At 53.5% G+C, this 15,702-nt stretch overlaps 1 protein-coding gene and 1 long non-coding RNA gene across 2 annotated transcripts; one reads left to right on the forward strand and one right to left on the reverse strand.

Annotated features, from left to right (window-relative positions):
- Nucleotides 1-1,274: 1,274 nt before the first annotated feature.
- Nucleotides 1,275-7,784, reverse strand: LOC100349757 (RLA class I histocompatibility antigen, alpha chain 11/11). Its single transcript, XM_008262673.4, has 6 exons — nucleotides 7,462-7,784; nucleotides 4,618-4,914; nucleotides 3,205-3,480; nucleotides 2,347-2,622; nucleotides 2,116-2,229; nucleotides 1,275-1,691 (listed from the first exon to the last, which is right to left on the reverse strand). The coding sequence occupies exons 1-6, from the start codon at nucleotides 7,553-7,555 to the stop codon at nucleotides 1,672-1,674; spliced, it is 1,077 nt and encodes a 358-aa protein (XP_008260895.3). The 5' UTR covers nucleotides 7,556-7,784; the 3' UTR covers nucleotides 1,275-1,671.
- On the forward strand, nucleotides 7,441-8,508 carry LOC138849686 (uncharacterized). Its single transcript, XR_011388734.1, has 2 exons — nucleotides 7,441-7,579; nucleotides 8,061-8,508. It is a non-coding gene; the product is annotated as an uncharacterized lncRNA (long non-coding RNA).
- The last annotated feature ends 7,194 nt before the right edge of the window (nucleotides 8,509-15,702 follow it).

The raw sequence follows: 15,702 nt of genomic DNA on the forward strand, positions 1-15,702 counted from the left end.
AAAGGGACCGCGTTTCCAGCAGAGCCTTGGACCGTGGGCGGCATCCCACTGCTTTGCACTGTCAGCAGGGTCCCTGCGCCAGGCGGGAACGGGACTGCTCTTAAACAAGACTGGTGCTGGCTTGGGGAGGCCAAGCCCAGAGCAGTGGTTGCCACTGGAGGAAGCCTCCACATAGGCATCAGCAACACGGGGTCTCTGCTTTCCCTCCTCTCCCTCTCGCGCTCCTCTTCTCCTGCAGGGATGTGCAGCTCACGGGCTTCAGGGAAGAAGCAAAGCACCAGCAAAGGCGTAAGGACCTAGGACTTCCCTACAACCTCCTCCTGGTGCAAGCATGGAGCGTGGTCAGCTATGCAGCTGGGTGAGCGTCCCCTGTGGGCACTCTGAGTGGTGGCACCTGCACCCCCTCTGGCGTTCTCCAAAAGCCCAATGACTGTGTCTTTAGTGCTCCTTGAGCAACAACTTTGCAAACAGCAACAGGGACTGGCATGATAAAATTACAACGTGGCATTTGTGGCAGCCAGACCCTAAGACAATCCCCTACACACATACATACATACATCCACCTCAGATTTATTACTGAGGCCAGTGTTTGTGGCGTGCCAGAGAAAGTCTCTGGGGCCAGCATCCCATTTGGATACTGTTTCTAGTCCCGCTGCTCCACTTCTGATCCAGCTCTCTGCTATGGCCTGGGAAAGCAGCAGAGGATGGCCCAAGTGCTTGGGTCCCTGCAGCCGCCTGGGAGACCTGGAGGAAGCTCTTGGCTCCAGGCTTCAGATCAGCCCAGCTCTGGCCATCATGGCCATTTGGGGAGTGAATCATGGGATGGAAGATCTCTTTCTGTTTCTCCTTCTCTTTCTCTGTCACTCTGATTTCCACATAAATAAAATCTTTAAAAAATTTCTTTATGTGAAAGGTAGAGTGACAGAGACAGAAGTTTCCCTCTGCTGATTCACTCTCTAAACAGCAGCAACAGGGGCTGGTGCTGTGGTGTAGCGGGTTAACGTTCTGGCCTGAAGCGCCGGCATCCCATATGGGCACTGGTTCCTGTCCCGACTGCTCCATTTCGGATCCAGCTCCCTGCTGATTTTCCTGGGAAGGCAGCAGAAGATGGCCCAGGTGCTTGGGTCCTTCCATCAGGTAGGCAACCAGGATGGAGTTCCAGGCTCCTGGTTTGGCCTGGTCCAGCCCTGGTTGCCACGGCCATTTGGGGTGTGTAGCAGTGGACTCGCTCTTGCTGTCTTGCTCTCCCTGTTACTCTTTCAAATAAATGAATCTTTGAAAAAACAAACTCTTTTATTCCTTTTTACAGCTTCTTTCAATGACATTGGGAGTCCCCTCCTTCCGGGGACCATCACGCATTGTGCTGACATTGGATGTAAGGCAGCCGTGTCCCGCTGTGGAAGGAAGGAATGACAAAGCTAGGTGGGTCACTGCGAATGCTCACACTCAGCAGCCCGCTGGTCACTCAGAATATCCAAACCAAAGATCCAGTGTCTTAGCTTCACAAGACACGAGAGCCAGCACTGTTCCTGCCTGGCCCAAAGCGAGGCTGAGTCAGGGCCAAGGGAGACGAGACTGCAGAAGGAATGGTGGGTTGAGTGAACTCTCTGTACACACTGCTCTGTACGCACTGCTGCAGGGGTTGCGCGCCTCCCCCCTTCACATTTTTGCTCAGCTCCATCCTTTACTTCCTGTGGGAAGAGGAAGTCCCGTGAGCAGCCAGGGAGAAGGCAGGGCCGTGGGGCCCTGGGGGAGCCCCCAGTCCTGAACCCCACTGGAGTCTCCAGAGCCATGGGTGCAGGGCAGGATCAGGATCATGGGGAGAGAGGGAGTGCAGGGCTGCAGCCAGGCCCCCATCAGAGGTCTGCCCTCAGCAGGGCCCTGCTCTCTCCCTGCCACTGTGGGGAATCAGGCCCCCAAACCAGAGTCACCAATGGGAAAAGCCTGCTTCACTTCCCGTGGGTATTACAGAGGGGCGTCAGCAGAGGCCTGCAACCAGCCAGCTCAAGTGTATGTGGGTGGAGCTTCCTGTGAATGGGGCAGGTGCATTCTACCCAGGCTTGAAATCCTCTATCAGGGGACAGGAGACTCAGACCCCACCCTCCCCTCCCCTACCTGAGCTGTGCTTCCTCCTCCTCACAACAGCGACCACAACTCCCAGGATCAGAAGAACTCCAAGAACTCCAGCAACAATTCCCACTATGAGCGCAGTGGGCTGAGCAGGAGGCTCTGAGAGGGAAGGGGAGGTGAGGGGCTCTGACCCCAGGGCTCAGCCCTGACCCTGCTGAAGGCCCCAGCAGGGCTCTGCCCTCCCCTCAGAGGCCCCGCCCCTCCTGCCCTCCTCACCCCATCTCAGGGTGAGGGGCTCAGGCAGCCCCTCGTGCTGCACACGGCACGTGTATCTCTGCTCCTCCCCAGAAGGCACCACCACAGCCGCCCACTTCTGGAAGGTTCCGTCGCCCCCAGGCCTGGTCTCCACGAGCTCCGTGTCCTGGGTCTGGTCTTCCCCATCCCGCTGCCAGGTCAGTGAGATCTCCGCGGGGTAGAAGCCCAGGGCCCAGCACCTCAGGGTGGCCTCCTTGTCAGAGGCGGGGTGGTGGGTCACGTGGGCTTTGGGCAGGTCTGTGGCAGACAAAGCAGGGATGGTCTGGGCAGGGTGTCCACTAAACGATGGAGATGTCCCAGCTCCTGATGGCGTGGGGGCCCACCAGGTAGGAGTCGGGGGAAGAGTGGCAGGAGCATCCGCTACACAGGTGTGGAGGGAACCCAGTGGGTTAAACTGGTCCCAGGGAAGGGCCTAGAGCTCGGGGCAGACCCTGTCCTCCAGAGGAGCCTCTTCTGACCTCCTTGCCCTGGCCCCGGGCTCTCAGGCCCTGCTCCTGGACGGTGTCGCTAGTGGGGAAGCAGCCGTAGTGTGAGAAATGCCCCTCCCCAGAACCATGCCTAGAGGTCTCCAGAGAGTTCTCTCACCCCTGGGAGGCTTAGGAAGGAGGGACAGAGGCACTGCCCAGGAGACGTCAGATGAGAGGACCCCAGATCCACACCTCTTGGTTGAGGGACTCCAAGCTCAGCAACCAGACAACCTACATCCCTGGGCCGGAGCAGCTCCAGGACTGGCCCCACCCCCTTACACACAGGAGACATGAGTGGTCCCCGCCGGCTGTGTGGGGGAGGGGGAGTGGCGGGGCTGGGGGAGCTCATTACCAGTGCGCGTGGAGTTTGCCCCTCTGAGCTCCAAGTATCTGTGCAGCCACAGGGCACACTCCTTTGTCAAGTACATCACGTCTCTCTGCATGTGGTCCTGGCCGGCCTCCCATTTCTGCTTGGTGTAGCGGGCTAGAGGTGAGGCTGCCACATACTGCCGAGAGTCCACATCCAAGGTCAGGTAGTCGTCACCGTCGTAGCCGTACTGCCAGTGTCCCGTGGTCCCACCGTCGTCTTGGAGTTCACAGCCATATGTGAACTGCAGAGTGTGGGGCCCTGCCCACCCCCAGGCCCGGGCATGTCAGTATGGGCAGATGCACCTCCGGCGCCCCTCTCCATCACGGTCCCCGCCCCCGCACCCCACCTGCCTTACCGCTCGGCTTCTCCTTAGTGACTCGCTCACTCTACACAATCGAGTTTGGCCTCCTGATGCTGACCTCTCCTTGCTGTCAGCCTGTGGGGAGCAACTCGGACTGGACTAAGTTACTGGAATTAAGACTTATTCTATGCATCTGCTCTCCCACAATATGGCGCTGGGAGAGAAGAAAACAGCTTCTACACAGCTGCCTCCAGTTCAGCCAATAAACTGTAGGACTTGCTCCTGATTGGAGGAGAGCAGCGTACTCGGCGTGTGGGCAGCCGAGTTAGGATTGGCGGAGGAGGACTATAAAGGAGGAGAGAGACGGCATGCACCAGGAACATCTAAGGGGAACATCTAGCTGAAGGAACACCTGTGCAGCCCCCGAGAGAGCCGGCCGGCGGTGTGCCGCTCCCCTGCGGAAGTGGGGAAAGTGGCCAGGGGGAACCGCCCTTCCACGGAGGTGGAAGGGATAGTAGCCAACCCGGGAAGAACCAGCAGCAAACCCGGGGAGGGCCGAGCAGACGAAAGAACAGCGCAGGGTCCTGTGTCGTTCCTCCACGAAGAGGGGGAGCGACATAATGGTGCCGTGACTCGGATATGAAGCCTAGGCAGGGTTTAGTGTCGTTCCTCCATGAAGAGGGGGAGCGACATCAGCCCTGCTTGGGGAAGGATCTAGGTGCTGTCCAGCATGGACTGAAAAAGCATGCAAGGGAGTCTTTGCCACCTCTTGCTATGCCTCCAATACCTGCACAGCACTGCCAGCCATACGGGTGCCTCCCTGTAGGAGCTGCAAGCTCCCGGGATACACACACTTGGTGATGTTCTTCCTGTCTCTACCTCCACAGGACCCAAGGCACAGGCCAGGTAGTGCCTGTGACCCAGTGAGAGTCTTACTTAGTGAACGAGTGACCGTGACACACACCTAGGTTGCCTGTGACCAGACTGGGCGGTCTTCATTCCCAAGTGACAGCTTGTGCACCCTTGTTTGCCCAGCCGACCCCATGGTAATTACTGGTGTAGACAGATCCCACCCACCGTCTCACAACACCCACCTGCCAGCTTGTGCGGCTGCTCTGGCTTTGAACTTGGCCTCAGGGTTTGGTTGTAGTACTGCTGCACGTTTCTCAGGCTTAGCTGGAAAATCTTCATTCGACTTGTGAAGATCTTGGTCTCATCCTCAAAGTAACTGGGCTCCTCCCTCAGCCACTGGACGCAAGGCTTAGCCTTCCTCTCCTCACTGGCGTAGTAGATGAAGCGTTGGTTATCCACGAAGCCAGAGGCAGCAAAAGCAGGGACTCCTGGACTTGGCTCTGTCACAGCCCAGTAGAAATACTGCAGAGAGTGCGATCCTGAGGCAGGAGCAGTGACTCAGGGTGAACGACATCATTAACTGAGTGAGGCCCCAGCTCCTAGTGTGTGGGGAATGAGTGCACACGACCATGTGTGTGTGTGTGTGTGTGTGTGTGAGATAGGAGATACTGGGTGCACTGTACGAAACCAAGGGAAGACATTTTAGCACAACCCAGCAGCATAAGGAAGTCAAAGCCCACCAAGAGCTCAGAGACAGAAATGTTAGTGCAAGGTGTCAAGACGAGTTCCACTGCGAAGCTGTCCTTGATTGGGGTCTGCGGCGGTGGGGGAGACTTAGAAACCCCCTCAGAGCATGGCCTTAGGGAGAGTGGCCTGAGACAGGGTCTTCCAGGCTCCTGGCTCTGGTTTCTCCATCTCAGCCCCCATCCCCTGCCTGGATCCTGTGAGTCACTGTCACCCTCTGCCTCCTAGGGAGAGCCCCTCCCTCCCCCCAGGGCTTCTGCTTCCTCACCTCTAGAACAAAACCATTTTTTCAGAAAACCCCTGGGGCTCCCAGCTCAGTGACCCATAATTCCAGGGCTTTTCCACTCCACGGGGGGCCTCATGTGAGCAGCACTAGGGAGTGGTGGGGGTGGAGGGAGGAGCCCAGGAGAGCAGGCGGGGCAGGAGACAGACAAGGCTTAGAGGGAAAGCTGAGAACCAAAGAGGTCAAAGTCTCTGTTCTGCTTGGCTCCTTCTCTGCCTCCTTGGCCTCAGCCTGGAGACACAAGGACTACTCGGAGTTCAGGACAGGAAATCACAAGTTGAATGGAACTGCTCGCTGAAAATTCTTCAGTCAGAAGCTGTCGGGCTGATAACGGCCACGTGGCCTGCACTACAGGTGACTCCCAGACCCCAGTGAGGGCCCTCACCCAAGACCAACGCCTGTGGAATCCCAGCTTTCATTCGTGGCTGCTTCTGCTCTTTCAACGAGCGAACTTCCTTTCCTGTCACCAGCTCTCGGGGTTAGGCTTGCTTGTCTGAGCTTTGTGCAGTTCACTCTATGAGGTTGAAAAGAATCTGGTCCTCACCTTCCAGGCTCCACTCTCACAGCACAGGGACATTTGTGGCTCCTGTTGGTCCAGTTCCCTGGTTTCTGTTCCTCCGATTTTGCCTTTCTCGGGCCAGTGCTGTGGACAGCGGGTAAAGCTGCCGCCCACAACACCAGCATCCTATCTGGGCAGTGGTTCAAGTTCGGCTGCTCCTCTCCGATCTAGCTCCCTCCAACGAGCCTGGCAAAGCAGCAGAAGATGGCCCAAGTGCTTGGGCCCCTGCACCCACATGGGAGACCCGGAAGAAGCTCCTGGCTTCGGATCAGCGCAGCTCTGGCAGTTGGGACCAATTGTGGAGTGAACCAGTGGATGGAAGACCTCTCTCTCTCTCTCTCTCTCTTTCTCTCTGCCTCTCATCTCTGTGTCTCTGTGTAACTCTGACATTCGAGTAAATAAATAAAGCTTTTTTAGAAAATTAAAAAAATAATAAAATGAAATACCATGTCAGGATATGCCTGTGGAGAGGGGGGAAAGGCACAAGACAGATGTTAAAGACAAATTCTTTTTTCTCTATAGTTTTATTTATCTATTTATTTGTGAGGCAAAGTTAGAGAGAGAGGAGGAGAGACACAGACAGAAAGGTCTTCCATCCTGTGGTTCACTCCCAAATGGCTGCAATGGCCAGGGCTGGGCAGATCTGAAGCCAGGAACCAGGAGCTTCTTCTGGGTCTCCCATGTGGTTGCAGGGTCCCATGGACTTGGGCCATCTTCCATTGCTTTCCCAGGCACACGAGCAGGGAACTGGATCGGAAGTGAAGCAGCCAGGATGCAAACTGAGTACCCATATGGGATGCCAGTGCCATAGGCTGAGGCTTACCCTACCACGCCACGCCACAGTGCTGGTCCTCTCTACACTTCTTAGGGCTGAGTCCAGCTTTCAAGTCATGAGTTACTTTGTCCTTTTGTTAGTCTATGTGTGTAAGAGGAACCGAAGAAAACAAGGTTTTTTTTTTTTTTTTTTTTTTTTTTTGCAGGAAATAAGAACTTCTGTGTGGTGGAAGGAGGAGAACTTTAAAAGCCACGTTATCAGCAACTGCATTTCTAAACCACTGCTCTTGTGGGATGGGGTTCAGCCCACTCCCTAGCTGAACACTGTGCTGAGAAGGCGGTGCCAGGGTTTCTCAGGGTAACCACACCCACGAACCTTCAGGGGGAGGAGGGAAAAACTCCCCGTCAGTAAACTTGGCTGCTGCTCCGAGTCTCTCTGCAGCCGCCAAGAAGCTTGGAGCCGCCGGCCCCGGGTACAACAGACCGGCTGGGGCTGCAGACAAAAGTCCTGTTTCCTCAAAAGCATCACCGCTGTGACGCGAGCCTGTGTTTCCTGTTTTCCTTTGAACCGTAGTGTGATGGAGACATCTGAACCCCAGGTTCGAGGGGAGCGGCCTCCCCCGAGGTTCCAGACCGTCGCCCCTAGACAGTGCCCCGCGGGGAGCCTCTGCCACCTCCATTTTCTCCCGCGGCTTCTCCCAGCCCTCCGCACGCACCCCTACTCACCGGCCCCCACGTCCCGCAGGAAGCTCAGCAGCAGGAAGACGAGCGCCCAGGGCCCGGCCCAGGTTGGAGGACCCCTGTGCGCGCGCGCAGCCATACTGTGGTCGACCTCGGGCTTCCGGTGAGCTCAGAAAGGAAACTACCGCCTAGCCTGTGGCGCCCAGGCTTTTGGAAGTGGAGGTCGGGGATGGGGGAGGGGGTGGGACGACGGAGCTCGGGAGGGCTGAGGAGAGGCGTCTCGAAGGTGGGTGATCTCCGTTCCTGTACAATGATCCCCCTGCGGAACTCAGACTGAGGACAGGGCGGGGTCCGGTCCTTGGCGCCCTGGGACCCTGGCGGGGCGCGCGCCGCTCGGGCTGCGCTGGCTCAGGGATACAGACCAGGAACAACGTCCACGCCATTTCCACTAAATGTTCCCAGCTGATTATTTCCTGCAAAGGTTTAGTGTTGACATTTGCGGGTGTGATCTCTGTGGATTTTGACCTGGCCGTGCAGCCGTCTGTAGCGGCTCTCAGGCAGCTGCTGGCTAGCCTTTCTTGGTGGTGAATAAACTCCTTTACTCCCGCATTCCATGTGCCTCAACTTGCTTTCTGTATTGACAGCTTGCATGTATGTTATGAAGTCCGCAAGAGTTCAAGCTACAGACACAGGATACAGACTCAGGAATATCTTCATTCAGAACACAAAGAATTCTCCAAACTCACCAGTAAGGAATCATGCCTCATTAAAACCGGGCAAATGTCGTCCAGACAGCTCTCCAAGCACCTGGAGAGATGCTGAAGACGCTAATGTTACTCACCACGAGGCAAATGCAAATTAAAGTGAGACTCCACTGCACACGGATCAAAACGGCTTAAAAAAAAAAAAAAAAAGCCATAAGATCAACTGCTGGTAAAGATGGTGCAGCAAGGTGAACTTTCCATCATTGTTGGGATAGCCACCTCCCTGTTCTACCCCTGCCTGGGGGGTCCTGAATCTACAGTTCCTGAAAGTCTTCTATGATTTGGAGTACTTTTTGTTTGTTTGTTTTAAACTATTTTCTTTCCATGGTATGCAGCCTCCTTTTTTTTTTTTTTAAGATTTATTTATGTATTTGAAAGGCCAAGCTACAGAGAGGCAGAGAGAGAGAGAGAGTGAGCGAGCGAGCACGCTTCCATTCATTTGTTCACTCCCCACTTGGCCACAACAGCCGGAGCTGTGCTGATCTGAAGCCAGGAGCTAGGAGCTTTTTCAGGTCTCCCACGTGGATGCAGGAGCCCAAGAACTTGGGCCATCTTCTGCTGCTTTCCCAGGCCATAGCAGAAAGCTGGATCAGAAGTGGAGCAGCAGGGACTTGAACTGGCACCCATATGGGATGCCGGCACTGCATGCGGTGGCTTTACCTGCTACAGCACAGCACTGCCCTTGAGCAGGCTCTTAAACCCATGAGAAAGAAAGCTGTTCACATTGGATGAACTTGCATTTTATTGGAGGCACACAGTATTTTACTTTTATTATTATTTTTTTAAATCTAATTTTATTCTTAAAATTGAATTTAGCTAGCAGGTAGAAATAAGAATGTATCTGCACCATACAAAACAGTGTGAGCTGCTTGCACATTAATAAGAAATTTAGCACCTACACTTCTTTTTTTATTTTTTAAAGATTTTATTTACTTATTTGAGAGTTAGAGTTATAAACAGTGAGAGGGAGAGACAGAGAGAAAGGTCTTCCGTCTGCTGGTTCGCTCCCCAAATGGCCGCAAAGGCCGGAGCTGTGCCTATCCAAAGCCAGGAGCCAGGAGCTTCTTCCAGGTCTTCTACGTGGTGCAGGGGATCAAGGACTTGGGCCATCTTCCACTGCTTTCCCAGGCCATAGCAGAGAGCTGGATCGGAAGAAGAGCAGCCAGGACTAGAAACAGCACCCATATGGGGTGCTGGCGCTGCAGGTGGGGGATTAACCTACTGTGCCACAGCGCCGGCCCCTCCTATACTTCCTTTCCTTCCTTCCTTCCTTCCTTCCTTCCTTCCTTCCTTCCTTCCTTCCTTCCTTCCTTCCTTCCTTCCCTTTCTTTCTTTCTTTCTTTCTTTCTTTCTTTCTTTCTTTCTTTCTTTCTTTCTTTCTTTCTTTCTTTCTTTCTTTCTTTCTTTCTTTCTTTCTTTCCTTCTTTCTTTCAAAAGCATAGCTAGAGAGAGGTCTTCCACCCGTGGATTCACTCCCCAAATGGCTGCAATGGCCGGAGTTGGGCTGATCCGAAGTCAGGAGCTTCCTCCAGGTCTCCCATGCAGGTGCACGGACCCAAGCACTTGGGCCATCTTCCACTGCTTTCCCAGGCCATAGCAGAGAGCTGGTTGGGAAGTACAGCAGCCAGGACTCGAACCCTAACCCTAACCATATGGGATGCGGGCACTGCAGGTAGCGGCTCTACCCGCTATGCCATAGCGTCCCCCCCCCCCCATTTTTTAAATGTAGAAATAGCAACAATGTGGAAACTTACATTCATCAAATACTAGCATTTAAAACATACATGAGTAATAAAGTGAACCCTCAGAGGCCACTGCTCAGCAAGCTCCACACTGGCCACTTGATCTTATCTGATGAGAACGGGAGTTCCAACATCTGAGTGGCTTAAGTTAAAAGTAGAATGAATAGGATTTTTATAGCAAGGGCCAGTGCTGTGGCATAGTGGGTAAAAGCCCAGGCCTGCAGCACCAGCATGCCAATGGGCACCAGTTTGAGTCCCAGCTGCTCTGCTTCCCATCCAGCTCTCTGCTATGGCCTGGGAGAGCAGAAGATGGCCCAAGTCCTTGATCCCCTGCACCACACAGGAGACCTGGAAGAAGCTCCTGGCTCCTGGTTTTGGATCAGCTCAACTCCAGCCATTTTGGCATTTGCAGAGTGAACCAGTGGATGGAAGACTTTCTCTCTCTCTCTTTGCCTCTCTCTCTGTAACTCCATAGATATGTACAGTTTTAATGTGTCAATTAAACATAAATCAGATTTTAAAATCTAAAAAATATTCCTCACAGTTTGGATCACTGTTATACAAAAATGTGACACATGAAGGCTTTCCGCACTGTGTAAGGGGGGGCCAGTGCTGGGGCCCAGAGTGTTGGGGCTCACCTGTGACGCCGGCATCCCATGTGGGCACCCGTTTGCATCCCAGGTGCTCCACTTCTGATCCAGCTCTCTGCTGATGGCCTGGGAAAGCAGTAGAAGATGACCCAGGTGCATGGGCCTCTGCACCCACATGGGAGACCCAGAGGAAGCTCCTGGCTCCTGGCTTTGGATCAGCACAGCTCCAGCTGTTGTGGCCATTTGGGGAGTGGGCCAGCAGGTGCAAGACCTTTCTCTCCATGTCTCACTTTCTCTTAACTCTGCCTCTCAAATAAATAAATCTTTAAAAAATATATTGTATGAGGTTTAGTTTAAATAAAACAATAATTTGCATTTCTTTCCCTTTTAAAGATTTATTTATGTATTTGAAAGGCAGAGGTACAGAGAGAGAGAGAGAGAGAGAGAGAGAGAGATCTCCATCTACTCGTTCACTCTCTAAATGCCACAGTGGCCAGGGCTGGGCCAAGACAAAACCAGGTCTCCCATCTGGGTGCAGGGGCCCAAATACCTGGACCATCCTCTGCTGCTTTTTCAGGCATATTAGCAGGGAGCTGGATCGAAGTGGAGCAGCCAGGACTCGAACCAGTGCCCATATTATTTGCTAGCACTGCAGGTAGTGCTTTAACCTTGTACACCACAGCGCCAGCTCCAATAATTTGGATTTCAAATATTAAAAATTACCTGATAATTGTGACAAAAATCATAGGTAGCTGAATATTGCTAGCACTGTAAATAGAGGATGTAAGTAATGTGCAGAGCTATCTAAAAAGAGTTGGGAGGGCTAATTCTATTCTGTCAGTGCTTGAATTCCAATGAATAAAATCAGGAGAGGGATTTGGCTCAGCGGAGAAGTCACCGCCTGGGAGGCCTGCATCCCACATCTGCAGGCCTGGTTCTAGTCCTGGGCCTGTTTCTGATCTCAGATTTCTGCTATTGTGTGCACTGGGAGACAGTGCATGACTCAAGCACTTGGGGAAATTCATATTGGATTCTGGAGTCCTGTTTTCAGCCTGGTGCAGGCCCAGCTATAGGGGGGCATCTGGGGAGTGAACCTGCAGATGGAAGAGCTCTGTCTCTCTGCCTTTCAAACACAGAGAAATAAACTTTAAAAAGAACAATCTCGGAGCTGGGCAGCTCTGTGCTCCGAGAGGTTGAGGACTGAGAAAGGAGCAGCCCAGAAGTTTCCTGGACTGGACTGCTGGGTGACATGGCCCTGGCCCTGGCCGTGTCTGCTGCTCAGGTGTGGTACTAGTTCATGTAGGCTTAGCGATGTCCACAGGGAACAGGGAACCTGATAGCAAATGCTAGGGGGTTTCAAGTTTCAGAACCGATGAAAATCGTGATGTCTTCATTTGTCTCCACTGCCTGCTGGTTTTGCTGCAAGGGGAAGAGCTCTGGTCTTACAGTTCCTGGTCTACTCAGAGGCCTCTGTCTTTTAACTGCACTTGCTTCTCTCTGACATGATTAAAGCTGAGGTTTCTGCTTTTAAAATACCCCACAACTGCAACTCGGGGCTGATTCCCCAGACTTGTTCTGTGAGTAGACCAGCCGCCAGCTGGCTAATGACGACTCCCAATTTGACTTAATCACTCTGTGGTCTTTTGCTCCATGGGACCCAAATGCTTCAGCTGTAGTTCCTACCTGCTCATGTGTAACCATCTCAGGTTCTGCTTGTTAGTACAGAGCAATGGTGTTAACCTCGCCAGACAGCTTACAGCTCAGTGTATGTGTGGAAGAAAACATCATCAGTAACTACGTACCCATGCCCAGTGTTGTATCAGTTCCTATAATAGCCAATCAAATGCATGCAGGTAACCATATAAGGGAGACAAGGAGGCTAAAACCATATATAAGGCAGGGCCCCTTTTGTTCTGGGCTCAGGATTTTGGAGAAAAAAATTCCACCACAAAAATAAAGACTACATCCTGTTATTTGTCTTGGTGTCTTGTCTCTGTACACCAATCCTGCTGCACCAGCTCCAGCCAAACTGCTGGACAGCTCCTCCTGGACCCCTCCAACAGCACAGGGCAGTAACTGTCAGCCTGGGCCAAAGGGCTGGCCAGCTGCTCCTCACTGTGGGGAGTCAGTGATTGACAGCTCCAAGAAGTTCACGCTTTGAGAGACAAAAACAACCGGCCTGGGACACAGCAGCTGGCCCCTGTGCATGTCCTCTTCCGTGCACCCTCCTAACTCCCTTCCCCTCTATGCACAACCTAAGCCCTCCTTCCTGTGTGTGGTACAAGCCCACCTCCCATGCACCAGCAAGTTCTGCCGTCTCCTCCCCTCCCAGTAGCAGAAGTTCCAAGTTCCACAATGTTGCAAGCTTGCAACCAGTGTTAGCTGGAAATATCTACCATGGCAGCAGGATGTGTCCCCCAATGGCCTTTGGGTCATAATAATGTTATTATAATGCCATCACTATGGGGGGATGCCCATTTGTATCTTGCACTTGACACATGACACTTTCATTATCTCTAAAAAGGGCACAGACATGGGCAGTGCTCAAGCTCCGACCCAAACTGCACCTAGTCTGGAATATTCAATCGGGTTCCACCCCAGCATCACTCCCTACACTTCTGGTTGACAGGGCTTTTTCCTTTGCTGGGTTTTTTCACCATTGGATGTTTTTCCTCGGAAGGGGGATTTCTCTTCATTTGGGTCCTTTTTGTGTCTCTGGCTGCTTTGTTCTGGCACAACTTGGCTCTTGAGCTTGGTTTTGCTCCAAGAATTAATGCTTCTTTCCTGTGTATCTTTGTGCCTCCGCCTTTGAATTCTTCCACGGTGGAGGAAAGAGCTGCAAAAGCCCAGCCCTCAGCCCTCAGCCCTCAGCCCACAGGTTTGATAGGGATCCCGGGGCACCAGAGATGAAAGCATCACAGGCACAGGTTGCTAAAAGGCCCACAAGAAGCAAGCAGGCTCCCCACAAATCCGAGTGTGCTAAGGAGCCAGCATGGATGAACAGGAATCCCTCTGCCCTCCTAGAGAGGGTAAGAGTGTCTCACACAGCAGGTGCCTGGACCTGGGGGCCAGGGCGTCCTGGCTCATTCTGCAGTGCGCTCCAGACCGCCAGAGGAGGCTTCAGAAAGTGCCTGCTGGTCCTGAGACCGATCTCTCCCGGCCTTTAAGGTTTTCTACATCTGAGATGTGCCGGAAGATGAGAAGGATGACGATAATCAAGTGATTCTGTTGGCTGGTGCTCTCCAGGTCGCACCGGAAAATGGATGAAGCAACCATGGGTGAGGAAGGCCAGCTCCCAAGGTGGCCCCAACAACAGGGGGAGAGGGGTGTGTCCAAGCTGGCCCCAGATGGGGAGTGCCCAGGACAAGCCGGATTCCTTTCTTCCCAGTGACAGACGATGAATGGGCCAGGGTGCGTTCCGATTGGCTCTTCCTGACAAACGCCAGCTGTCCCCTGAGACCTGGGTTTATTTCTTCCCTAGAAACAGAGGGGGTGAAAGTTGAGGTTCTGCAACCTGTGAGTTTCATTCCTCAGATCTGGGAGATACCAGCCCCTGGCAGCAGGAGGCAGTTAGGGAAGCATGACCTTGCTCCCTTAGCCCTCAAGAAGGAGGAATGAGATGTCTGGGGGCGGGGGTGGGGGCGATGTTGTAACAAGAGTGCAGGGTTTAGGCCCAGGGCAGGAGTCTGGAGCCTGTTACTGGCTGCAGCTTGTTTCTCCTAGGTGCTCTGCAAAGCTTCTCTTGCAACATTGTGCTCAGAGGAGCCAGACCCCAGGGATTCCCTCTCCCCAATTAGCGTCTGATAAAGGGCTTGAGAGGAGGATTCAGCTTTCCCTGGCTTCTGCCAAGCAGGGACACAAGTTTTCTCCCTGCTGCCATATGCAAGCCTCCAGAGGTGCCAGCCATGAGCCTGCTGGCGCCTTGATTCTGACCTTCTCTGCCCCAGAATCTGTGAGAAGTATATCTCTGTTGTTTGTGAGTTCCCTGGGCTCAGGTATTTTCATTTTAGCAGTGAGGCAGGAGGCAGCTAAAGGCTACCTGGGGAAACTGAGAAAAGCAAATTCCCAAGTCTCTCATTCTCTCTGTCTCTGCCTCCCTCATCCTCAGCCTTGAGCAGGACAGAAGGACTACTGGAAGTTGAGGAAAAAGAAGCCAGCTGGAGACCCCTTCACTCAGAAGCTGTGTATTGGGGCTTGTGAACTGGCGTTGCAGGTTGAGCCTCCACCTGGGACGGCACCCCATATGGGCACCGGTTCGAGTCCTGGCTGCTCCAGTTCTGATCCAGCTCCCTGCTAATGCACCTGGGAAAGCAGCAGAGAAAGGCCCAAGTGCTTGTGCCCCTGTACTCATGCAGGAGACCCAAAAGAAGCTCCTGGCTTCAGACTGGCCCAGCTCCGATTGCTGTAGCTCCTCTGCCATCTCGGGCCATTTCCCATGCCACACCACATCCTCCTGCTGTCACTCAGAGGCACAGGTGGAGAAGGAATTGCAGGGCACACCCTGTAACCGGGTGACTCTTGGAGCCTCCTGGGACCAGTGACCTACGGAGACTGAGAGGACACAAGGGACCCTGTGAGCATCTTCTGTGGCCACAGCTTCTGCCAGGCCAGCAGCACTGAGTGTCACTTGCAGATCCACTGGGAGCCCTGAGCTGCCCATTCTGTAGGGAGAAGGTTCAAGAGGGGACATCAGGCCCAAGTGGGTTCTGGCATTTGGTCCCCGACACTAAGGCGCAGCAGTGAGATTCTAGCATGGAAGTTTTGGTTCTGTGAGCAGCTCAGGGAGAGGGCCTTTGTCTATGGCCAGGGGGCCCAGCAGTTCCTGGGTGCACTTCCCAGGGAGCACAGATGCCACTATGCGCTGCAGGAGGGGGAAGGTGCTGTGCTCCACCAGGTAGCGAAACCATTCTGCCCCTTATGTAAAGGAAGGATGAAGAAGGACAGAAGTATTAGGTGCTTTCCTTTCCTTTCCTTTTTCAACATTTGTTTATTTATTTGAGAGGTAGAGTTACAGAGAGGGAGAGACAAGGCTCTTTCACCCACTGGTTCACTGCCCAGATGGCCACAATAGCTGGAGCTGAGCTGATCCAAAGGCAGGAGCCAGGATCTTCTATGCAGGTGCAGAGACCTAAGCACTTGGGTCATCCTCTACTGCTTTCCCAGGCCATAGCAGAGAGCTGGATCGTAAGA

The sequence above is a fragment of the Oryctolagus cuniculus genome, chromosome 5, assembly GCF_964237555.1.
Source record: "Oryctolagus cuniculus chromosome 5, mOryCun1.1, whole genome shotgun sequence".
Taxonomy (NCBI): Eukaryota; Metazoa; Chordata; class Mammalia; order Lagomorpha; family Leporidae; genus Oryctolagus; species Oryctolagus cuniculus.